The sequence below is a fragment of the Phyllosticta citriasiana genome, assembly GCF_038021145.1.
Source record: "Phyllosticta citriasiana strain CBS 120426 chromosome Unknown IWZ02scaffold_11, whole genome shotgun sequence".
Classification (NCBI taxonomy): Eukaryota; Fungi; Ascomycota; class Dothideomycetes; order Botryosphaeriales; family Phyllostictaceae; genus Phyllosticta; species Phyllosticta citriasiana.
The window spans coordinates 557,669-581,403 of record NW_027117288.1 but is presented as its reverse complement, the minus strand read 5'-3'; the positions used below and the strand labels follow the sequence as shown (position 1 = coordinate 581,403).

General features: G+C 54.9%; 10 protein-coding genes across 10 annotated transcripts; 5 read left to right on the top strand and 5 right to left on the bottom strand.

The window, feature by feature from the left end:
* Positions 1–83: 83 nt before the first annotated feature.
* IWZ02DRAFT_458268 (vesicle-fusing ATPase) lies at positions 84–3,140 on the bottom strand. The gene is made up of 4 exons (XM_066767999.1): positions 2,588–3,140; positions 2,228–2,534; positions 642–2,174; positions 84–579 (listed from the first exon to the last, which is right to left on the bottom strand). Exons 1-4 carry the CDS (start codon positions 2,857–2,859, stop codon positions 262–264), a joined length of 2,430 nt encoding a protein of 809 aa, XP_066620361.1. The 5' UTR covers positions 2,860–3,140; the 3' UTR covers positions 84–261.
* A 1,194-nt stretch (positions 3,141–4,334) lies between these two features.
* Positions 4,335–5,564, bottom strand: IWZ02DRAFT_458264 (uncharacterized protein). The gene has a single exon (XM_066767998.1). It carries the CDS (start codon positions 5,534–5,536, stop codon positions 4,478–4,480), a length of 1,059 nt encoding a protein of 352 aa, XP_066620360.1. The 5' UTR covers positions 5,537–5,564; the 3' UTR covers positions 4,335–4,477.
* A 188-nt stretch (positions 5,565–5,752) lies between these two features.
* Positions 5,753–7,059, bottom strand: IWZ02DRAFT_406446 (S-adenosyl-L-methionine-dependent methyltransferase). Its single transcript, XM_066765679.1, has 2 exons — positions 6,786–7,059; positions 5,753–6,736 (listed from the first exon to the last, which is right to left on the bottom strand). Exons 1-2 carry the CDS (start codon positions 7,042–7,044, stop codon positions 5,841–5,843), a joined length of 1,155 nt encoding a protein of 384 aa, XP_066620359.1. The 5' UTR covers positions 7,045–7,059; the 3' UTR covers positions 5,753–5,840.
* Positions 7,060–7,222: 163 nt separating this feature from the next.
* Positions 7,223–8,021, top strand: IWZ02DRAFT_382270 (DNA-directed RNA polymerases II 24 kDa polypeptide; the record flags this gene model as incomplete). Its single annotated transcript, XM_066765216.1, has 3 exons — positions 7,223–7,312; positions 7,375–7,457; positions 7,514–8,021. The coding sequence occupies 3 exons, from the start codon at positions 7,223–7,225 to the stop codon at positions 8,019–8,021; spliced, it is 681 nt and encodes a 226-aa protein (XP_066620358.1).
* Positions 8,022–9,356: 1,335 nt separating this feature from the next.
* On the top strand, positions 9,357–10,542 carry IWZ02DRAFT_458259 (thioredoxin-like protein). Its single transcript, XM_066767997.1, has 2 exons — positions 9,357–9,747; positions 9,883–10,542. The coding sequence occupies exons 1-2, from the start codon at positions 9,736–9,738 to the stop codon at positions 10,324–10,326; spliced, it is 456 nt and encodes a 151-aa protein (XP_066620357.1). The 5' UTR covers positions 9,357–9,735; the 3' UTR covers positions 10,327–10,542.
* IWZ02DRAFT_48688 (anticodon-binding domain-containing protein) lies at positions 10,521–12,048 on the bottom strand. The gene is made up of 4 exons (XM_066769305.1): positions 11,720–12,048; positions 11,071–11,490; positions 10,590–10,988; positions 10,521–10,542 (listed from the first exon to the last, which is right to left on the bottom strand). Exons 1-3 carry the CDS (start codon positions 11,827–11,829, stop codon positions 10,763–10,765), a joined length of 756 nt encoding a protein of 251 aa, XP_066620356.1. The 5' UTR covers positions 11,830–12,048; the 3' UTR covers positions 10,521–10,542; positions 10,590–10,762.
* Positions 12,049–12,315: 267 nt separating this feature from the next.
* On the bottom strand, positions 12,316–14,268 carry IWZ02DRAFT_471060 (6-phosphogluconate dehydrogenase-like protein; the record flags this gene model as incomplete). Its single annotated transcript, XM_066768844.1, has 6 exons — positions 12,316–12,756; positions 12,809–13,282; positions 13,333–13,640; positions 13,693–13,899; positions 14,013–14,041; positions 14,255–14,268. 6 exons carry the CDS (start codon positions 14,266–14,268, stop codon positions 12,316–12,318), a joined length of 1,473 nt encoding a protein of 490 aa, XP_066620355.1.
* Positions 14,269–14,664: 396 nt separating this feature from the next.
* Positions 14,665–16,472, top strand: IWZ02DRAFT_458244 (uncharacterized protein). The gene has a single exon (XM_066767996.1). The coding sequence runs from the start codon at positions 15,152–15,154 to the stop codon at positions 16,274–16,276; it is 1,125 nt and encodes a 374-aa protein (XP_066620354.1). The 5' UTR covers positions 14,665–15,151; the 3' UTR covers positions 16,277–16,472.
* A 125-nt stretch (positions 16,473–16,597) lies between these two features.
* Positions 16,598–19,126, top strand: IWZ02DRAFT_48543 (uncharacterized protein). The gene is made up of 3 exons (XM_066769223.1): positions 16,598–16,744; positions 16,804–17,073; positions 17,124–19,126. The coding sequence occupies exons 1-3, from the start codon at positions 16,709–16,711 to the stop codon at positions 19,017–19,019; spliced, it is 2,202 nt and encodes a 733-aa protein (XP_066620353.1). The 5' UTR covers positions 16,598–16,708; the 3' UTR covers positions 19,020–19,126.
* A 2,307-nt stretch (positions 19,127–21,433) lies between these two features.
* IWZ02DRAFT_382688 (uncharacterized protein) lies at positions 21,434–23,363 on the top strand (the record flags this gene model as incomplete). The annotated part of the gene is made up of 4 exons (XM_066765237.1): positions 21,434–21,737; positions 21,790–21,917; positions 21,964–22,666; positions 22,720–23,363. The coding sequence occupies 4 exons, from the start codon at positions 21,434–21,436 to the stop codon at positions 23,361–23,363; spliced, it is 1,779 nt and encodes a 592-aa protein (XP_066620352.1).
* Between the last annotated feature and the right edge of the window lie 372 nt (positions 23,364–23,735).

The window sequence follows — 23,735 nt, the reverse complement described above, 5'->3', positions numbered from 1 at the left end:
CTCTGCGAAACGCCTGTGCTGGTCATTGCTGTAATGAATGCTCAGTTTGCCACCTCAAACCTCTCAGGGCCTGGTCACGGAGGTCGTCGCACACACAATCACAGCTTTCTCAAAGTCGGCGCTTCTCCACTGGAGATGTTTGAATGCTCCTGTCAATGACCTGTCGACGAGTGGATGCTCTGCATCTGCTCATGGCCAGTCCCATTCATGATATTATCTCTTCTACATATCCCATAGATCAACGCCGTCCATCGCTCTTGCTCACAAAAACTTATTTGCCGCAATCGACGTTTCTAAGAACCTCTTGTAGCGGCCCGTCACGTCTTGCGGGTCCTGTCTAGCCGTCTCGATACCCGTAAGAATCTTCTTGATGCCCACTCCAATCTGATCTGGCACGTCCGAGATGATGTCATGCACCTGACGCGGGTCAAACGATGCCGACTCCTCCAGTACGTGCTGCAGCTCCTTCCTGGACTGCACGTTGGGGACCGGAATGTCAAAGTCGAACCGGTCGAACAAGTCGAGTTGCTGAAGGACCGACCTCTCGGTTGTCGTTGCGAGAATAAGAAGCCGGCGGTCCTGCGTTGTTGCTCTCGTGTCAGCACTCTGGTCCCAGCTGAGTATTTTCCGGTTCGTCTTACCTTGGGAGGCTGCTTGCCCAGCAGCACCTTGAGCGCCACGAGCACCGTGTTGCTGAAGCGCGGTCCAATTGGTACCCAATCGACAAGCAGCTCGATGTTGTCAATCACAATGACGCTCAGCTTACTCTTGTAAGCGTCTCGGAACGTCTTGTCCAGCTGCTGCACCTTTTGCATCTCGCTGTATCCAATCATGTCTTCGGGACTGATGAGCTTGATGAAGGGGAAACCCGAAGACAGCGCAATCTGCGACGCGAGTGCCGTCTTTCCGCTGCCTGGCGGCCCGTGCAACGCAACGGAAAGTACAGGAGTGTTGCCCTTGCCAACCTGGTTGACATAGAGCTTTCCATCGTCAAGAATTGTCTTGATGATTGAGCTGTAATGGATGATGCCGCCTTGGATCCGCTTCTCGAGCTCCTCTTCGGCGACACCAAACAGAGGCTGCACTTCTTCAAGTGCGTTGAGGAAATCCTCCCGGCAAACCTTCATTTCAGAGACATCCTCCGTGATCGTCGGCTTGTCTCCCAACTTCATGTGTCTGCTGAACGCATAAGACGTAGCAGCCTTTACAAGACCAGTGATTTCGGCACCCGAAAAGTTCTTCGTCAACTGGGCGAGCTCCTCAATATTGACATCTGGCGCCAGGACATTGTTGTCGCGCATGTTCTTGGTGTGAATGTTGATGATTTGCACACGTCCCTTCTCATCGGGCAGGGAGATCTCCATGTGCACCTCCAGACGACCGGGACGCAGCAGAGCCTCATCAATCATGTCCATACGATTCGTCATACCAATCAGAATGATGTTGTTCATCTGGTTGACACCATCGAGCTTGGACAGCAGCTGGTTGACAACGCTGTCGCCAACACCGGTGCCTCCGCCAGCACCGCTGCCTCTTTGCTTGCAAACCGCGTCCAATTCGTCGAAGATGATGAGGTTGAGTTCATTCTTGTCCTGCTCGGCCTTTGCAAACAGTTTCCGAATATTCTCTTCCGACTGACCGACAAACTTGTTCAAAACCTCGGGACCGTTTACAATTTGCACGTGGTCTTCGTCTATCCTCAGCATTTTTCCAATTTCTCTGGCAATGAGTGTTTTTCCGGTACCGGGCGGACCGTGCAAAAGAATTCCCTTGACGTGCTGAATACCGAGCTTCTCCACAAGGTCGTCTCCAAAAAGACGCGAAGCGAAAGCTCTCCGAAAAATAGCCTTGAACTCGGTGTCAAGACCGCCAATCTTCAAATCTTCGAATTTGAAGCCCGACTTGAGAAGCTGGTTGGCTTGATGCTTTTTACCCTTGGGATACGAAAACTTGACAGCGACCGGACTGTCCGGCTCAGACTGGAAAAAGGCTTGCGTTCCCTTGTGCAGGATACCGCGGGCATTGGGGTCTGTCCGCTCGTCGTCATCTTGGTCGCCCTTGTTCATGTCTGTAACATTTCCCAACTTGACAGATTGAATCTGCAGGCGGAATCGGATGCTTTGGAAGCTCATCAACAATTGTTGTCCAGGCGCGAGAATTTGGCCACCAAAGGTCTGCGCACATTGCATCAGCCAATCAGTATAGAATATCCTCACGCTCGTCCTACCTTCATAAAGTATGCGCTGAATTGTTCCTGATCGAAGGTACTCTGAACAGCTTGCTTTGCCGAAGCAAAAACCGCCGAGATGTCCACGGTCGACAGAAAGTCATTTGTGCCCTCAAAGATCCGTGCCGTGACAAAAGCGCCAGGCGATATGCTGATTTGCGCCCATGATCTCTGGGCCTCGTTAAGGCCAATTTGGCCCGGCGGGCATTCTTGAACGGGTTGAGCGGGTAGAACGTAGTGGTCGTTCAGGATAATTGTGTGAACACCTCCGGGAGCGGGAGGAAAGTCTTGAGTGGAAACGGCAGCACTGGTGGCCAGGTCAGCAGCAAGGACGGTGTAAACTTCGGTGCGCTTTCTGACATGTTTCCCCAGATGAGCAAATCTCCAAAGGCATTCTTGATTGGTTGAAGTGATTTGGAGCCTCCTGGAGCTTGCGACGAGCGCGAGTACTGCATAGGTTGCTTCTCTGGCATCGGTGGTGGCATTTGCTGAGAGGGACGCGCTGGTAATCCAGATCCTCTCACTCTCGGATCCCCGTAGCCTGGAGGAGGCTGTTGGCCGACAGGATTATATCCGCCTTGTTGGGGGGAGCCTTGCGGACGACTCCCGAAAGGACCTCCGCGATTGAACATTGCGAGGCCTATGTGTGCAAATCGCAGCTTCGGTAGCTGTACAGCTGAGTGGCCACTTTCCTATGGCTGAGGTTGCGGCGAACAAAGAGCTCCGTGGGCGGCAGGACGCGGCGCGCAATTTAATGCTGTGCTGGTGGTAGACCTTCGTGAGACGGCGCGGAAGTTTCAAGGGGAGCCGCGAGGAAGTACTGGTGAGAGGTAGCTTGGTGTTGGTAGATGTTGTCGTGGAAGGGGACTTGACCTGCCACTGCGGACGTCACAGCCTCTACGGGCAGGGAGGCAGCAACCCGGACGCCGGATGCGGGAGCTCGGACCAGCTGCCGAATCTATGTCCCGCCATGCTCTTCGCACGTGCGCGCGAACCACACCACCACAACTCGCCTCAAAAGAAATGGCATTCCCTGGTCTCATCACCGACACTCAATGGCAGCCTTTGGGTACAAGTGCCGGACTTTAAAGCCTTCCTGCTCAACGACCTGCGAAGTTTCTGCGATCTCATTTTAAACTGACGACTAATAATAGTCGACAACTCTCATTCCAGCTTTCCATATCGCGTCATCTCGATCGAGCACGCTCTAGAGATCTGTTCAGAAAATGAGGATCCTTCTCTAGTTTGAGAATTTCTTTGCTCTTGTCCTACCCGCCAGGGCTCCAGAAGAAATGTCCTACTTTCGTGCCATGCGCATTTTTCAATTGACCTAGGGCCATCATGGTCATGCCAAAAGATATATGACGGAATATCAAAAGATAAGAAGCGTGTGCAACGGCCAGCAAGAGAAGGAGGAGGCAGTGGGGTTTGAACTTGAGAAGAGTAAAAAAAAAAAAAAAAAAAAGTAATTGTTGGGTACAGGATCTCCCTCGAGAGTGAACACGCAACGAGTGCAGTCTCTTCGGGTTATAGTGTCCCGTTTGATCTGGCCAACCTGTGAACGCACCCCTTAGGAGAAGGAGCAGTGTTCATCCCAGTTGTGGAAGGACTTGACTGCGCTCCCGATGCATTGGAAGGTGGCAGGGCTGGTGGTGGCTAGCAGGGTGGGCGACCGGAAGCTTGCTTGACGCAACAGTGCTCCGCGAAACTAGACCACGCAACCGAGTTATTGACACTAAGCCTACGGACTTGGGTAATAAACGCAACGTCATCGAAAAAAAATTAGCAGAGTGCTCTGCATCGTGACTCGAGGCCACAGTCAATTAGATCGCTTTGCGCTGCGCGGAGCAATGGGAATCTTATGTTGTGTTGCGCATCAGAAGGGTTTTGTGACTTTGCTTTGTGTTGCACACCCTCTTTGGCTGGGAGGACTGGGTTCTTCAATCTGGCATAAAATCACCTAGAATCTTCCCCTGCATGCTTTGAATAAGTACAATACAATGCAACACTGGATCAAACTGCCTTGTGTTGCAGCAACAGGCAGGCATAATTGCGTTGTGGGCATGGCATTATTGATAATGTGAAAGAGCTGATACTTGGATTGCTTGCTCTTCTCAAGCGCAGTGCATGGATGAAAAATGACCTAGGATATTGTTTTGCCTTCCCAGAGCCTTCTGATGATATCTATCCAGTCCAATGCGTTCCCCATGTCTCTTCCAAGGACAACGCCTAAGTCAATGCGGATCCCACTCATGCTTGTTTCTTGTCGCCTTGTTTGAACATCCCAAGCACGCTCCTCTGTCCAGCCGGCGCGCCAACTTTCAAGTGAGCAAACCCAGCTTCTGGCAGCCGTTTGCCTTTTTTGACGCTCTCGACGACCCACTCGACAGGCACATACTTTACGCCCTTTCCATGCACCCGTGCAATTTCCTTTTGAAGCTTGCCGCCCGCGAGACCACCTCCGACTGCTCCCTCTCCAGTGCGCCCAATGATGACGTGACTGACGCTGCGGCGGCCCAGCGCAACTGATGTCGTGGCGCCATGAGCCGCGAGCATATGCTTGAGCTTGTGGTCGGATATGGTTGGCGCAGTTGATCCATTGATGTAAAAACAAAGATTGCGAAATATTTGCTTTTCCGATGGCAGTGGTGCGTAATCGTCTTCTTCTTCAGCATCCTCATCCGAGTCCTTATCCCCTTCTTTTGGCGCGCCATCACCCATCTTTTGTTCGGTCGTCCGTCCATGTTTTTCTTCCTTGAGGCCATGGTCATTTTGTTCCCCACCCTGCTTGTTTTCCCCTCCGTCAGAGACTCGTCTCCGCTTGGTCTCACTCCCAACCTCCCATATCGCCAACTGGCCTTTCTCCCTCAGCCCGCTTGCGCCCCTCTCCCACCCGCCATCCTGCCGTCTGCCATCCTTCCCGAACCCTTCGCTCCCCGCTCCCACTGTGTCTGCCACTCTCTTGCCACCGCCGTCTCCTCCACGAAACTGCGCCCCGAGTTTGGCGTTGCGCGAGGCCCGCCACGACGTGCTGCCCGAGAGGCGATTTTCTGCGCGTTGATGTCCCGTCGATGGCGAATTCCAGGGGTCGAAGAAGTTGCGGCTGGGTTGAGCGAGTTTGAGGTTGCCTTTGTGGTGCGTTGGGTTGCAGGTTGTGGTTGCTGGCGGAGGCGTGGGAGCTTTTGGTGATGGGGGCAGGGGTTGCGCCGATGGCGGTGGCTCGTCGTAGTCTTGCCATGCTTGGAAACCGTTACGGATGGATGTGCCTTTGGACGTCTTGTTTTGGTCTTTTGGCTGATGATGCGCCATTTGAAGTGTTGTGTGTTGAAAAGTTGATTTTGGAATGCGGGTGGTCGCGTCGGAGACGTTCCTGTCACTCAAACGCGTTGCTACGTGAACACGTGGTATGACGTCGTCCATTTAATGTCCCGCCTCGTCCAACAGCTTTCCGTTATATAAATTAGTGTTCCTGATCATTTATCAAGCCGTTCAGCGTTTGCTTCGCTACGCATGGCAGTATGTCAAATTACTGGTATGATGAATCATGTATTCTTTGATAGGTATTGAACTCCAAGGCATCATATCTTTAGCTGACCATCATATTACGACCTTTTCACCCCATTTCCTCATCATCTGCGGCATCTTGAGCTTTGATGGACTCCCAAGCCTTTCCAAAGATGTCGCCATTGCCATCTCTCCAGCCCCACGCAACACAGTAGTGTTTGGCCAGCAAGACCCATTCCTCCATTTCATCCAGCATCTCCAGCGAGGCCACTCGCTCCTTCTCATCCTCTGACACCCACTCCTCCCAGATGAAGTTGACGTCCGCGGCGCCCTGTCCGCTGCTGAAACCGAATTTCTTCAGACGCTCGCGCTGGCGTAATAATGAAGAGTACTTTTTGAGAGTCTGCAGGACGATACCACGCGTAGCCAGGTTGGAGATCATGACCTTGCCGAAAGCGTCATATGGCCTGATTGGCTCGTAGATGATTAGCGACACTGGGGTGGGCGCAGGAACGAGAGCACTGGTAAAAGTCTCGAGGATTCTGTCTGCCTCGTTAGGCGACAGGTAGATGAGACAGCATTCGGAGAGCAGCAAAGTAGATGTGGTAGGAGACAGGTTTGGTAGATTCGGAAGAGCAGTGGAAGTGTCTGTGGTCGGCTGATCTGCAGCCAGAGTCCGCAGATCTAGAGCATGGATGTTGTAGACAGGCGATGTCAGGGACGTTTCATCTGCGGATATGGAGAGCTCCGCGGGGTTCAGGAGGTGTGAGGTGATGGTTTGCACAAGGTGAGGGGTGCGCTTGATGGCCTCGATTTTTTGCTTCGAGTTGGCAGGAAAATCAATCTCATGATAAGTCAGGGCGATTGAGGGCCGTTTTGAGAGAATGCGGAAGAATCGAGGGTCGCTTCCAGCACCGAGCGAGATTATTTGCTTTGGTTGATCGGGATTTGTACTAAGAAAGCTGTCCACTAGAAGATCGATCGCAGTGCTGCGCACATATGTGCCTGTGTCGTGATTAGTATGATGAGTTTTGCGCGCGCTTTTGGTGCTTACCTCTGTTGATGATTGGGAATCGACGATTGACTTGTTCAGTGACAAAGGCTTTGGCAAAAGGATCTTCAAGGTATCCCAACTCGACGGCGCTCATTCTGGAATGGGATGCATCGCTGTCGGTCTTTTGAATAATGCTATCCTGGTCTTCATTCTTCCGATCAGATGGTCCAGAGAGGCCATTTCGGCCATCTCTACCACGACCACGCAAGCCTCGTCCAGAGCGCAGAGTATTTAGATTTGGAATCTGGGGTGCTGCCATCGTTTGGTGTTGACGTGGTGGAGCCGAGGGCAAGCTGGCGCGGGAGCCAAGACCACTTCCGGAAGGCGGTGAAGGCGCGCTGCTCGATTTCTCTGAGCCTTTGACGCGCCAATCACCACCGTAACACCTCCATCCACCCCACACCCACTTCCGCCTCCCCGTCGCGACAGCCAACAAAATGGATGACGGCAGATCTACTGAGGCAGAGCGTGAAGCTTCCAGGCTCTGGCGTGCCTGGCGCACTGTGCACGAGCTTGTTCACGACCGAGTACGAGCACAGCGCTTCGCAGCAGCAGCCGTGAAGAATTGTTGCTGACGCTCCAGCTTTAGGGATATATCATGCCCGAGGCCGAATACAGAATCCCACTCGAGGAATTCAGGGCACGCTTTTGCGATGGCTCTGGCTATGTCGAGTAAGCAGCTTGGAACCTCTGCCTCCGCCGGCCGCCAGTTAACATCCAGTTCGCAGTCGCAACCGACTTTCCTTCTCTGCCAGCCCGGGCGACGAGATGAGGCGCAAGCTATACAACCCTAAGAAGCCTACTGAGACCTTGGGCAATTGCTGGGTTGAATTCAACGGAGACCCGAACATTGGGGTCGCCCACATTCGCAAATTCGGTCACTACCTCAACAACAACAACTTCGCTGTCGGAATCTACATCACCGCCGTCCCCGTCACCGGTTCGGCCCAGAAGATCATTCCCTCCCTGCTGCCGCTCGTCATGGAGACATTCATGGAGCAGGACCTCCTCGTCAACATCACCCACCACGAACTTGTTCCCAAGCATGTGCTTCTCAGCGCCGAGGAGAAAGCTGCCCTGCTCCAGCGCTACCGTCTGAAGGAGAGCCAGCTTCCACGCATTCAGCAGGGCGACCCGGTCGCAAGGTACCTCGGTCTGCGAAGAGGTCAGGTCGTCAAGATCATCCGCAAGTCGGAGACGGCAGGCCGATACGCGAGTTACAGATGGGTCATTTGAGAAGATGCACGTTGGATGACATCTGGCTCGGCGTTTACGGTGGAATTTCAAAAATTTGTCTCGGCATGCATCGCAAAGGAAAGGCTGGTGCAACGGAGTTTTGGGGGATTTGGGAAAATGTACCCACGCGGCGCTCTGCCTTCGATGGAGTAGAGGCTGGCTGATGAGGTCATGCAGGAATACCAGAGTGAAGTGGAATTCAAGAATTCGAGACCATCCAATAAACTGCCGACTGAGGATTGCAAACGTGACAAGAGAATGCACGGAATCTATGCTTTGATTTCCATGGTCTTGAAGACTCAGTCTTGTTCGCCGTCTCCCAGTTGATGTATCGAACTGCGTGAGCGTGCTGGCCCTAGATTGTGTGGCTCCTTCTGGTGTTTTTCTTTTCTTTTCTTTTTTTCTTCCTCTTTAAATCGACACACAGATACTGAACTGTCTATCTCCTAGCTTTGGGTCGAGCTTGAGCATATGCACTACACAGTCACATCATGTCATCCCAAATGCATTCAAGCCAAAAGCTTTCGATCCCTGTAACCAAGCTCTAGGGTTATGAAGATTTCCGCAAGGAAGTCTGCAATGCAAAGCCTGGTCATCACCCGGAGCCACGGGCAACATGTGCAACTAGAACACACACCGATGGGCTACTCCTACCACAAGCTCTAGTAGGCTTTTCTAGCTGGGTTCATCGACCGATGATCGAAGAATCGGGAAGAATGCCGTCCAACAAGGTGTTTGCTGCAGCGTGATCGCCACAGGATTCCTGGGACAGGTAGACCGGCCATTGAGAAGACGAAATTCGCGAGTGAGAATATCAAGGAGGAATACTATGAGTCTCGAAGCTCTTGGAGAAGGAGCATTTGAAGACATTGATGGTAGCAGCAGCAGCAGCAGCAGCAGCAGCAGCCAGGAAGTGACGTCGAAAGCAACGCCGCGCAAAGGCCGAAGATGCCGAAAGAACTGGCCAATCCCAGGGCGTGCCGATCGCCGGGGGTGAGCTGCCAGGACGTTGCCGCTCGCTCGGCTCTGACGCCATGTCGGCGGATTAATTGTTTTCTAAGCAGAGCTAGGCGGGGTGAAGTGAATGAAGTGAAGCTCCAAGACAACAACCGCCACTCGCAAACCACTTCAAACAGGCTAGCCATTGTTCTTTCCTCAGCACCATTTCAGCATCTCTTTCGCTATGGCTTCTTTCCTGGCTCGTGCTACTCCTCGCGCTGTCAACGGCGGCCTGCGCGCTGCTGCTGTTGCGCGCCCGACGACGCGCATTCAGGCCGTCCAGCGCCCCGCTGCGCCTCTGTTCCGCCGCTTCCTGCAGGTACCTGCTGAGCAGCCGCGTCTGCGTCTCGGCGCTGTTGGTGAGTGGGACGTCCCAATTGCACATCACATCCAGGAAGGAAATGTAGAAGAGCCCGGGAAAGAAAGTTGTTGAAAAGAGCCGTGTGGCGGGCGCCCCGGGGACAACACCTCTAAACATCAACCCAACCTAGCTCCAATTGGGGCGAAGAAGCTCTACGAAATGCTGACAATTTGATGTGCTTTAGCTCCCAACTTCCAGGCCAAGACGACGCACGGCGACATCGACTTCCACAAGTGGGTGGGTGACAGCTGGGCCATTCTCTTCTCGCACCCGGCCGACTTCACGCCCGTCTGCACCACGGAGCTGGGCGCCTTCGCGAAGCTCAAGGACGAGTTTGAGAAGCGCAATGTCAAGATGATTGGACTGGTGGGTTTTGAACGCCTCTTCCATCATTGGGTCCGAGCAGCAGGAGCAGCAGCAGCAAGAGCGAGGGCAATTCAGGACACAAAAGCAAAAACACAAAAGCAATATCCAGAGACAAGCTGACAAAAAGTTCTCCAGAGCGCCGACGACATGAGCTCGCACCAGGACTGGGTCAAGGACATCAACGAAGTAGCTTCGACCAACCTCGCCTTCCCCATCATCGCCGACGCCGACCGCAAGGTGGCCTTCCTCTACGACATGGTGACCGAAGACGACATGCGCGACATTGCCAAGAAGGGGCTGCCCTTCACCATCCGGAGCGTCTTCATCGTCGACCCGGCAAAGAAGATTCGCCTCATGATGATCTACCCGGCCAGCACCGGCCGCAACACAGCAGAGGTCCTGCGCGTCATTGACAGCTTGCAGACGGCTGATAAGAAGGGCGTCGTTACCCCTATTGACTGGCAGGTCGGCGACGACGTTATCGTTCCGCCTAGCGTCAGCACCGCGGATGCGAAGAAGAAGTTTGGTGATGTGAAGGAGGTCAAGCCCTACTTGAGGTACGCCAACGTTGGCAAATAGATGGGAGGCTCAGATGGACTAGATGAGGAGAGGACTAGAGATTCTGAAGATTTTGATACAAGTAGACTTGCAAAAGCTGTACGAATGATTAGAGCGATTGAATGACAGACCTATAGGCCCACAGCTGCAACGTGATGAGAGGTGAGAGGTGGAATTGGGTGCTTGCGCTCACGCTCTTTGAACCGTTTTCGTTTTTCGACCTCTGTGGATGATGAACTGCTCTAATCACTAAGTAGTAACGGCTCGACTATCAGTGGACGTACCATCCGACTCCATGCCCCTCGTCTTGAAAATCTTAATCCATCCCAGTTCCCTCTTGACTCTCCCAGACACTTCGCCATTCGCCAAACATCGAATGTCCCGCAATGCTCTCGTGCTGACCAACCCAATGCCGCCCGTCGGCCGCATCCAATCGCGCCCATACTCCGCATCATAATCAACCGCCCTTCCGAGGCGGAATCGGAGTGGCCACGCCAGGCCGTTGCGACTGCTGCCCTGCCACCGCCTTCTTCTTCGCCAAGTGGCTCTCCATGATCTTCCTGATGTGGGCGAGCGTCATTTCCTTGCCCTCGCCGGCCCTGAGGTCGTTGATGGTGTAGGGCGGGCCGAGAATCACCGCATCATTAATGACGATGGACTGCTCGTGCCAGCGCGCGGGAAGACTGTTTCTCATGGTCAGTCTTGACTACTTCTTCTTCTTCTTGTTTGGGGTCCGTTCTCCCTTTCGGCAGCTGGCACACGTACGTCTTGTTGATGGCGTCGAAAATCTCCTGCGCCTCCTTGGGCACGCCGCGTCCCCGCGTCGCCTCCTTCTGCATCAGCTTCTTGACCGCTTCTTCTTCCCTCCGCTTCAGCGCCCCCAGGTCAAGCGGGCCGATGCTCGGCACTGCAGTCTCGAAGCCTGCTACCGCGTCGGCGGCGGCAGCAGTCCTATCCTCACCACCACCACCACCACCCGATGCCAGGATCTTGAAGTCTTGAATGTGCGGGATCGAAATCACGTGGTAGTTGCCCTGTTGGCTGGCGAGATTCGTCGCGGGGTTCGGCGGCGCGGGAGCCGTGTTGACGGCCAGGATGTTGAGGACCGGATCCGCGGCGTAGACGACGCCCTCGAGGGCGCCATTGTTGCTCGTCGCGGCGGCGATTGTCGTCGTGATTTTGACTCTATTGTGCATAAGCGTCAGCCAAACGTGCGACCATGTCTCTTATTCGCAGAAGGATGAACGGTTTCGTTTTGTGGCGACGACGACTCCTCCCCCAGTCGTTGGCCAGCCCTGGTGCCGCGTGGGCTGAGAGTGGCGGCGCGCTCTCGCATGTGGGGAGGGGAGTCAGGCATCGACGGAGCTTCAGGCTGGCAGGAGGACGAGGGGGACGAGGGGCGCGATGGACGAACCGCTTGCCAATGATCTTGTACAGATGCGAATCGTTGAGGATGGACTGGTCTCCCAGCTTGGGTGTTGCGACCTTTCCGGCGGTAGAGAGGCGCTTCCCGTCCGCTGCCATTGCGGTGCGCGCGAACTGGTCGGACTCGTCTAGGCTGCGTGCTCCCTCAGATCTGGTGCTGAGGCGGCATGCGACCGCATTAAAAGGAGGAAAAGGAGCGACGAGAAAGGGAGACGGCGCGGGAGGGCGGTCTGCTGGTGGGGTGGTTGCGAGAAGACCGTCTGGTCGAGCTTCAAGGTTCAGTCACCTTGGCCTGGCCTGGGGTGACGATGGCCGGGCGAGTCAGTGCGCGCGTTTCGACTCAGGTCCACGTCCCCAGTACCTACCTGCACCACGCATTGCACCGCTCCGACACGTTCCACTCGCCATTGCCAAAACGCTCATCACTTGATGCAACTTAATCATTCATGCAATATATTCAATCTACGTCGTTCACTCGAGATAAAACGAAACTGCCAACGACCGGTTCATCCTCAAAGAACGCGCGCCGAGTGCCCTTCTATGATCATCCTCTCTCCTCCAATTACTTCACCAAGACATGTTCGTTTAAGCGTTGTAAGTCGACGCCGAGACGTTGCCGCCACGGCCGGTCCAGTTGACGTGGATGTTCTCGCCCTCGGGGTACTTGGCGCTGGCGAACTCGGGCTTGATCTTGAAGGTGTGCGCACCAAAGTAGTCACGCTGGGCCTGGAGGAGGTTGGCGGGGAGGTCCTTGGTGCGGTAGCCGTCGTAGAAGCTGAGGGCAGTGCTGAAGGCGGGCAGAGGGATACCCCACAGAGCACTCTTGCTGACGACGTTTCTCCAGCCAGCCTGAGCAGTGTCAATGGCCTTGTGGAAGAAGTCGTCGAACAGCAGGTTCTCGAGGTCGGGGTTCGAGCGGTAGGCGTTGGTGATGTCCTTCAGGAAGACAGAGCGGATGATGCAGCCACCACGCCACATGAGGGCGATCTCGGGCTTCTGGAGCTTCCAGCCGTACTCCTTGGCGGCCTGCAAAGACTTGTCAGCAACCAGCATGGATTTGAAAAGTCGATCAACTCACGTTCTGCATGAGCATGAAGCCCTGGGCGTACGAGATGATCTTGGAGGCGTACAGAGCCTGCTCAAGGTCGTCAATGAAGGACTGCTTGTCGCCCTCAAACTTGGGGGTGGGGCCAGTCAGGAGCTGAGAGGCACGGCCACGCTCAGACTTGAGGGAGGAAAGGCAACGAGAGAAGACAGCCTCGCCAATGAGGGTGACGGGCATGCCGAGGTCGAGAGCGTTGATGGCGGTCCACTTGCCAGTACCCTTCTGGCCAGCAGAGTCGAGGATCTTCTCAAGGAGAGGAGTTCCATCATCGTCGTTGAAGTAGAGGATGTCACGGGTGATCTCAATCAGGAAAGAGTCGAGGACACCCTTGTTCCACTTGGCGAAAACATCGCCCATCTCCTTGTTGGAGAGGCCGAGACCACGCTTCATGATGTCGTAGGCCTCGGAGATGAGCTGCATGTCACCGTACTCGATACCGTTGTGGACCTGTCTGGGTAAGTAGCTGTAAAGGCTGCCAATTGGAGCTCAATACTCACCATCTTGACATAGTGACCAGCACCCTCGTCGCCAACCCACTGGCAGCAAGGCTCGTTGTCGCTCTTGGCGGAGATGCTCTGGAGGACGTCCTTGATATAGGGCCAGGCCTCCTCGTTACCACCGGGCATGATGGAGGGGCCGTAGCGGGCACCCTCCTCACCACCAGAAACACCACAGCCGACGTAGCGGATGCCCTTCTCGGCCAGGTACTTGGTGCGGCGGTTGGTGTCGGGGTAGTGGGAGTTACCACCGTCGATGATGATGTCGCCAGGCTCGGCACCGGCCTCGATGATCTGCTCGATGAAGTCTGCACCTGGTCAGCCAACTAGGCCTCTACCTCGGCTCGTCCCGTCCCTTACCGTCGACAGGCTTGCCAGCCATGACAAGCATCATCATCCTGCGGGGCTTCTTGAGCTTGGCAACAAACTCCTTCATGGAGTGAGCGCCAACGATGGACTTGCCCTTGGCCTCGTTGTCAAGGAAGCGGTCGACCTTGGAGACGGTGCGGTTGTAGGCAACAACGGTGAAGCCATGGTCGGCAGCGTTGAGGATCAGGTTCTGGCCCACTGTTGGATCGTGAGAAGCGGTCCCATGGGATGCAAGATGCGAATTGACTTACTGACGGCCTGGAAACCTTGTTAGAACAGATTCAGCGAGGAGGGGCATTGCGGGGCTGAACTTACCAAACCAATGAGACCCCAGTCACCACTAGCATCGGTGCGCGCAGGTCCTCCCACATCGATGCGGGAGAGACGCGCGCTGGAGTTAGATTCATTGTCTTGTCAATGGGGCGACAGGATGTGAAATGGAAATCGGCATCCAAGCAAAGGCCGACGGCGACTCAGCTGAACCCGCAGAGGGAGGGGTTCCGTGACGCCGGACGGCGGGGTAGGGAGAGGCAGAGTGCCAGGGAGAACTTACACGGCGGAAGACATGATTGCTTGATGGGATGGAGGTGGAGATGGGGCGGTTGGTCTGGAGGAGGGTCAATGGGTTAGAGAGTGATGAGGAGGAGAGAGGGATGATGGAGGGCCGATGTGCGGGAGCAGACGGTTTTGCTTTATAAGACGGGGCCACGGCGGGCACTCGCGTTTGCGCGTCTTAGGCGGACGGGTAAAGAATGGGGCTCTGGGTAGGGATCATACCAGTGTGAGGCTTTGGATGATGGATGAGAGGTGTTGCCGGGGCGAGGGGCGAGATGGGTGAGAGAGGAGAGGAGAGGTAGGTGGGATGGACGGTCTGCCGACCTACGGACGATTGGTTTGGCGGGGCTGAGGATTTTTCGGCTGGGCAGGTCCCGGTCCCTCAGGTCCAGTCCTCCCAAGGTATGACACAATGCCTCGACTTCCAGTTCCGCTCGCATCTTCCATCGCTCCCAACCCCGAATGCCGCCCCGAAACAATCGAACAAATCCCGCCGCGCCTCCGATGCAGGGCCTCCCGCTCCTTGTCCCCTTCAGCATCGCGACTCGAAAGACACACTTGGGCGGGCCGACGAGCTCCTGGCTTACCTACCGTGCTGGTCCAGCCTACTAATCGCCCGCCCGCGATTATTATTCCTGCGTGTCAGCTCCGCCGCCGCAGCAACGAAAACTCAACAACACCATCCGTGCGCTCGCGGTCATCGTCATTCTCGGCCCAGTCACACCGCACCCCTCCCTCCCATACCGTCGACACTCTGAGAGAGAGAGAGAGAGAGAGCGAGAGAAAGAGAGCACGGCCCGGCCTTGCTCCGCCCCAATCTACCGGCATCGGAGACGGACGAGCCTGAGCTGTAAGTCTCGTTAACTCCGCAAAGAGCGTCGCGCACCCGTTCATCATGTCGAATCCTCCGCCTTCAGGTCCCAAATCCTCGTCGACCACTCCTCAACCTCACCCCTCTCTGCCGGCGCGTCCTCCCCCGCCCGCCCAGCCACCGGCCTTCTCCAAGTTTGGCCCCAGCTCCAACTCAAGTAGCAAGTCGCAACAAGGTGCCTTCACTGCTTTCAAGCCGCGTACTGTGGCCAGCAACCCTCAGTCATGGCAGTCGCAAACTCCTACCGTAGCCGCTGGTCCCCAACCCCCAAGCGCCTATCCAGGAGCCCAGTCTAGCTACACGGGCGGCGGCTATCAGTCCAATGCCTATCAACCCCAGGCGCCATACTACTCACAGCTGAGCGTCGACCCATATCACCACCCTACTCCCCCGCAGATTCGCAACCCTTTTCCCGCGCCGGGTCAAACTCCCAGCGGTGGCTACGGGGCCACCAACAGCTCGTATGATCCCGAATATGAAGCTCAAATAGCCCAGTGGCAGAGCGCATACATCAACAGAGATGACGGTACCTCCAAGGGTCCCAAGGCCGCCATGCTGGGCGCAACTAACGCAAATGCCACGCCTTTGGGCGACAAGATGGGATCTTCGGCCGGCATGAGCAACAAGGAGCTGCAGTCTGCTGCAAACACGGACACCGATGTTGCGGCTGTTGTCTCTGGCGCCGACGGCAAGCAGAAGACAGTGGTTAGATCTGGAGGCGGCAAGACTTGGCAAGACTCGTCCCTGCTGGAGTGGGACCCTGCGCATTTCCGTTTGTTTGTTGGAAACCTAGCTGGAGAAGTTACAGACGAGTCTCTTCACAAGGCGTTTTCTCGCTACACGTCTATCCAGAAAGCCCGCGTCGTGCGCGACAAACGAACTACCAAAAGCAAAGGATATGGCTTTGTGAGCTTCAGCAACGGCGACGACTACTTTCAAGCCGCCAAGGAGATGCAGGGAAAGTACATTGGCAGTCATCCTGTTCTCATCAAGCGAAGCACCACCGAAATCAAGGCCACTGCCCCCAACGATCGGAGAAACAACAAGGGTGGAAAAGGCGGAGGCGGAGGAAGAGGGCACTCAAATACGGGAGCAGGTGTACAGAAGAAGCAGAGCAAGACGAAGGGCGGCCTCAAGATTCTGGGATGAGAGGCACCAAACTTCTATCATCGTAGAAGGGGCGCTGGACAGGATTCGAATGTTCAAGCATGTCACTTGGATAGAGTTCGGAGCGGCTATTCACAAACAATCAATGGAACAATGTAATTTTAGCGGGATATGTGTGATCCTCACATCCACATGTGACAAGCAAGCGCTCTCACAATCATGCCAACATTTGCGTACATGCAACCTTGAGAGCGATGAAGGTGTGGAGGTGCAGGTATGCTGAAGTAAGCATCAAGTGGCCTGTGCGCCGAGTTTCAGCGACTTGCGGCTGGGAACACGCCCGACCTTCGTTCCCAGCTCGGTAACCAGCAACGCGTTCGACGCATCGCGTTCCCGTCCGAAGACCTCCACTGTTAACTTCACTTGCCCTCTTCTTCGACCCTTTGCGCAGGCAAGTTACGCCTGTTGCACGCCATGCAGGACCCAAGCCAGGGCGTGCCGAACTTCATTGTATGGGCCGCGCATTCGACCTCTTCCTCAACGTCAAGCTAACATCTCGCGTCTCACAGCTCCCACACGTGCACCTCGTCTCCAGCTACCGCTACCCTACGCTTGCGACTCTTTCCGTCGAGCAGGCCGTCGAATATCTTCTCAATGGCCCGCGCATCGTCAAGGACGGTGCGCCAGTGTCGTGGCAATACTTCCAGGCGCCGCCGGGCGATGGCACTGTTTTTCTAGAATGGCAACCAACCAATCAAAGGGGTAGCATGTATGCCAGCGATGGCTATATGTGGGCCGACCCCGAGCAAACTTACACCTTTGACTCTCAACGTGGATATGTGAGATTGGCAATTCAAGGCCAACTTTGCCCTCGCTGATTGATGCGCAGACCGTGGAAATTCTGGTGCGCCGCAGCGGATATCGTCCCGGATATGAGCAAGTCACCTTGCATCAAAGACATCGCTACCGCCTCGTCCACAAGGCTACGCCCAACGGCCCAATGTTTGAGCCAAACCTGTGGATTGTGCACTATTCGCAGTCCGAGCCTCAAGCACGTATCCCGACGTCGCGTATTCCTCTCAACGCCGAAATGCAAAGACTAGTTCAAGAGCGCCGCTTTCTCGAGGGCCAGGGCCAAATGGCGCGCAAGGAATTCATGCTGCACGACCGCCACAACTGGCCCAACATTAGCTTCGCGCCGGGTGGTCAGATGCCTCATGGTCATGGTCAACCAATGGGCATGTATCCGGGAAACCCAATGCAGCCAGGCCCGGGCTTTAGGCAAGCTCAATTCTACCAGCAAGGCCAAGCATCAGCCATTGGACCTTCGCCTGCAAAAAGGCCTCGACAGATGCCTCCTACGCAAATGCCCGGAGGAGTGCACCCTGGAATGCCGCCCGCAGCTGTTGGCATGCACCACGACAGTACAATTGAGGATGAAGAAAACACTGCGATTGGCGATTTGCTGGATCACCTGACGCCCCGTGACATCAGCACGATGAGGTATACTCAGCATCACGAGTGGATGGAAGAGGTGTTTTCGTCTCCGTACGCGGCCGGAACGATCAAGCCTCTGAACCTTGGCTTGGGACTCATGGGTGGACTCGCACAACTTACCGATGGCATTCTTGATACTCCCGCTCCCCAATCGATTGTCTCGGGTCATGGCGGTGCCAAAGAGTATGAGAAGCTCAGCGTAGAGAAATTCAAAGAGCTTGAAGAGCGCGTTAACAATTTCATCAAGGATGAGGAGGAGCAATTGGAGAAAATGAAGGCCGAGCATTCGAAAAAGATGGCCGCGCTGACCAAGAGCAAGACTTATGTTGAGGCTGAGAGAAAGCTCAGGGCGACTGCCTTCGACGAGGCGCAGACCAACCGTGGCCTATCAGGCGCCCCACCACCTCCGGCAAGTGAAGACGCATCAGGTGTCAAAGCTGGCGACATAGTTCAGAAGGTGGAAAAGTCGCTCGGCGTCATGATCACACCCCGAAAAAATGTCAACTGCATAGACAAGGGCGGACTCATTGAGCAGTCCGAAATGACGGTTCGCAACGGGAACGACACAAACGCAGAAGACCAATTCACGGCAAGCGGCGAGGCTAATGGGGGCCTGGAAGATACCCCGATGGATGGCGAAGACACCGCTGCTGGACTTCTGGACCAGTATACTTCCAACTCGTTAGTGGACACGCCTGGAAGCTCCTCGTTACAAGTTCCACCTGTTTCTCATGCAGATGCTCAACCACAAGCTGGCACTGCATCCGCAACGCAACACCAAACGTCTCTGGCTGGTCAAGAGCAGAGTCAACAAGATGCACAGAGTGGGGACGGTGGTCTCGATCTGATGGAAGGCATGGACCTGGACATTGACATGACCGCTCTGGAGGACGGCCCCAGTGAAAAGACTGGAGATGACTGGGTAATGGTTGACTCAAACAATCAGACAGCCGCCACAACCGACAATACATCTACTGCGGACGGCCGGGGCAAAGATGCATCATCGACTAGTGGAGCTCCAGGGCAGAGCAACGACGCACAGCAGACTTCGACCTCAGCACAGCCTCAGGAAAGCGCAGCAACGTCAGCGCCTGCCTCTGCGGCCGGAAACACGCCCGGCATGTTCGACACCTCTGACTTTCCCTTTGACACGGCTGGTGACGCACTGGCGGACTATACCGGCGGCGATGACTTGGATTTGGGACTTGAAGGAGATGCTTTTGGAGACGCGTTCCATGGCACGGAGCCGAGGAACGAGAGCGACCATCCCGACGACGCAACAAATTAGTAGCCGTCCTGGTGATCCCAAGAATGATTCTCGAAAAAAACGGGTATACACGATTCGCATCCTCAAGTCTCGATGCGTTGAAGGTAGGCCCTTCCAACTTAGTCGGCCGGTGCTGGTCAGCCAGAAGCTAAGTGTTGCAGCAATGCCGTAGTCTGAGGTCGGTTGAAGTTTTCTCGCATTCTGTCATCAAATCCAGAATTTGTCTCACCTATGTCATACCGCTACGCTTGTGGCTGGGATTGCTGATGTCGTAGTGCGTGATGTGCATGATGCATGGAAGACAAGCCACTTTCGGACGGGGACGAAACCAGCTTTTTCCATCGCGTCCTCCCTGGCGTACTCGTTGTCTCTAACTTTCAGCGAGCTCCGGCAAGGGATCCGAGTCATCGCAATTTAATTCTAGTGTGTCCATTCTCAATCAACGTGCGAACTTTTACAAGTCGGCGAGAGGTTGACATTCCTGGCAGGGAGGACCTTGCACTGATCGATGTGAAATCTCAAACCTTGCCCCTTTGCGCGATCAACCTTTCTTCGCCTGCGAACAGATGACGTCTTTTCAATTCCATCCAGCAGTATCCAAATGGATTTTAGATCGCACCAGACGTGTTTCTCCGTGGCCAAGCCAATGGGCATCAGCTCGATTTCGCATCAGTCCAACCGCGTCGTCTCAATTGCTCGAGTTTTCAGCGAAAAAGCGCGGGCTTGATACATGTCCGCAGCACAGTAGCGGTCGAGCATCCACAGCTGCAATTGTAGCCAAGCCATCAACTCAGAACTGCCGAAACATTTTTGCTCGACGTTGGAGCTTTGGCCATCCATGAATTGATTGATGGAGTTGCTCGCTTGACAATCAGGGCTGTCAGCATGCACGGACCAAAGCTTGCTTCATCGTCATGGGAATCCAAGTCCATGTCAACACCCACACAACCACACCCGTGGTTATCTTGAGCTACGACAGCCTCGTGTTTGAGGGTAACGACTACAACAGCGGAAGTTCGACAGCATTCAGCGCAGTGGTGGGAATACGAGGTTGCGCATTCCTCAAGTCACAGCTGGCTCCAGCAGGATGATGAGCTTTCCACACGTCAACAAAGTTTTCTGGACGTGTACGCGCCGAGCTACCACGGTGCAACCACGTACGACGTCTCCCACCTGGTTCTCGCTTGGCTGATCTTCACCAGAGTGAGACCTGGACAGCCATTTTCAGGAACTGGAATTGGCACACTGACTGCTTCCGACGGCTTCTCGCACAAACTGTCAGGTCAGGACCTGCGAGTCCATCCGGGATCAGAGCTTGGGGAGAAGATGACTGTAGTTCGCGTCATTCGGCGGCATGTCCCGTATGGTGTTTTGCAACCTGTGCACGCAGCGCGTGTGCAGACGAAAACGCAGGGCACGGCGCCACGGCCTCGGGCTCCTCAGCGGGGTGGGCCAGGCATAAAGGCGGCCCAGCGCAGGGGAGGTGAGTTGCACGTCAAAAGTATGTGCGGCAAAGCCGAATGGAGGCAATCAATACTATGGGTGCAACCGCGGCGGGTCAGACAGCACACGGTTGATGACGGATTGCCGCGCAGGCTGACTCAAGGAGAGGCTCTGTTCATGAGGACAGGACAGAAAGTTGGAAGTGGCAGCGAAGGCGGTGTAAGCGGTCGAGGTTTCAGGGAGAGAGAAACAAAAGCGCAGGGCGCATGGGCAAGGTAGGACCCTGGATGGGCCGAGGTCGCGCAACACAGTCCTGCAATACTACATGGCAACACTTACTCGCTCGAGAGATCGCCATCAACCCGGCCGCACATCTCGAGCCTGTCCACATCTCCTGTTGGTCCCCAGCCTCGCCTACGCCTCCATGGCAGGAGGATCGCACCGGTTCCGTCCCAGTTGCGCCACACACCACGCTACCTACTCGGTCGCCTCGTCTGTGCGCCAGCCTGTCCCCGATCCTTCTGCAGCATCACATCACATACCTCTGCCATGTCTTCACACGGCGCTGCCCGGGCTTGCAACCGTCTGTTGTACCTCGCCAGAATGACGCCGCCGCCGGCAAGCCAGCAACCACGCACGGCGTCCACCCCCCATCTCCCTGATCCCACCCCGGCCAAGCTCCTCTTGATATTAAAAAGCAATCCGGCCCTCTGCACCGCCTGAGACATGGGGTGTGTTCTTTCCGTATTTTGCCCGGCCGCTCTTTTTATTCCTCTTGGCCCTGTTTAAAGTGTCCGTTGTCCCCGGCTTGTCCATCGACGAGGCACTCCACTCATCCCCGTCCACTCACTCGTTAAACCTGCCATTGGGTCTCCACGGGTGGAATCCTGTATCCCAGTCGGGGTTGAAGCCTCGCACAGACAAAAAAGTCAAGTACCCGCCGCTCGTTTACCATCAATCGCTTTTGCAACAATCCCATCATCTATACCAACATGCCTGCCAGTCTCCCGGTTCGCCTTCTCACCTTGGCGCTGTCGGGGACTGCCCTAATCTCCTCTGGAAACTGTTCACCCTTGGATGCTGGCCGCAGACCTCATGTGCTGGAAGATCTATCGCGGCGTCAAGGCAATGGTGGAACTTTTGCTATTACCGGAGCCGACAGCGGCTCAACAGAGCTGCGCTTGGAGATCAGGGACCTCCAGAGAAGCAAGGAGCAATGGAACTTGTATCTTCTCGGACTGCAAAAGTTTCAAGCCATGGATCAGAATGACAAGTTGTCATGGTACTCTATTATGGGTGAGTTTTCAACACGCTGACAATTGTGAAGGTCGACTAATGCGCATAAAAGGTATTCATGGCATGCCATTCAAGGACTGGGACGGAGTTCCTTCCACCGGGTACAACAAGATTGGCTACTGTGTGCACAGTTCGAACATTTTCATGACTTGGCACAGGCCATACGCTGCGCTCTACGAGGTCCGTTTGTTTATCTTCTAAAAACCCACAAGCTGACGAAAAACAGCAATTGCTTTGGGGCCATGTCCAGGACGTCGCCAATGCTTTGCCCGAAAGCCCTGACAAGGCTGCGTGGGTACAGGCTGCGAAAAGCTTCAGAGCGCCTTACTTGGATTGGGCGGTTTTGCCTCCTGAAAACGATACCAACATTCCGGATTTCGTCACAACTCCCAAAATCAATGTCACGCTTCCCAATGGCACCCAAATCATCGACAACCCTCTGTTCCAATACCGATTTCACCCTTTGATTCCCAGCGACCTGGAAGATCCAAGTGAACCCCAATTTCAGCAGTATCAGACGACCTTGCGCTACCCTACGAGCTTGACCGCAGACGCTCAGAACACCGAGGGCAAAGTCAAGACCAACATGCAGTCGCTCCGCGTTCAACTGAGAGACGCTCTCTATGACCTGTTTGTCAATTACGACAACTTCACACTCGTCAGCAGCATGGCATCCTATCACCCTGCTCAATACCAGAGCTTTGAAACGATCCATGGCTGGGTGCACAATTACGTGGGTGGCAGCAACGGCAACATGCTCGAAGTGCCATGGTCTGCCTTTGACCCGTTCTTTATGCTCCACCACATCCAAGTTGACAGAGTGCTTGCCATTTGGCAGACTCTTCACCCAGATAGCTACGTGTTGCCCGAGATTCAGGACTACTCTACATACACCATCAATGCTGGTTCTATTCAGGACGCAAACTCTCGTAAGACATTTATCTCCTAGTATGAACTACATTTTGATGTTAACTCTCGACAGCATTGACTCCTTTCCACTCGGACAGCTCTGGCACGTTCTGGACATCTGAATCTTGCCGAGACTGGAAGAAGATGCATTACGATTATCCCGAGACGCAGAATCCCGACATCAACGCCCTGAGGACGACAATCAACAACATGTACGGTCAGCCTACGATTGGCCACCCAACCAAACGAACCGTGGGCAAAATCGGAGAAACCCTTGGTGAAATGATGGACGACGTCGTCGAAACTGTCAAAGAATTTGTCCAGCCCGGTTCAGTTGATTCTGGCGCGGCAAAGAAGAACCAAATGCGCACCGAGTACTCAGTCAACTACAAGATTGACAAGTTTGCTCTTGGCGGTTCCGGTTCTATTTATGTATTCCTCGGGCCGTACAGTGGCAACCCTGACGAGTGGCGCTCGGATGAGAGCCTTCTTGGAGCCTCAGGTCTTTTCGTTGGTACTGCGATGGCGTCTGGTCGGTCAGGAAACTCGGCCCTTTACGGTTCCATTCCCATTACCAACAATTTGGAGAAGCGTGTCTCCAACGGCGACGTGCCGTGTATGGAAGCGAACGACATGATCCCATACTTGCAGCAAAACATGGCATGGGCGGTTACTGCGGTAGGTTCTTTCATATTCATCATTCCACTCCCCACGTAGCTGCCCAAGCTCAGAACCCCTGCCCATATGTGTACCCTTGACAGCCATTTAAGGTTGCGGCGACCTGACTTTAATCTGTCCTCGACAAACGCCTGTCATGGGGAAGTCGGGCTCTCGATCCAAGACTTGTGGGCAGAAAGCCTATTTTCATGTCCTCTGCCCCTTCCGTCCCCGGCTGTCCCTCTTGAACGCGTCGAACTGACGTCAAATGCAATCTAGGCCAACGGCACCATTATTCCAAACAATGTGGCCTCGGGGCTCGAAATCTCCGTCACCTCTGCGACCTACCGCCCTGCGGCCGAGAGCTGCGAATTCCCTGAGCGCATCGGAGAGATCCAGGTCTGGGACCAGATCACGCGCGGGAAGCCCGGT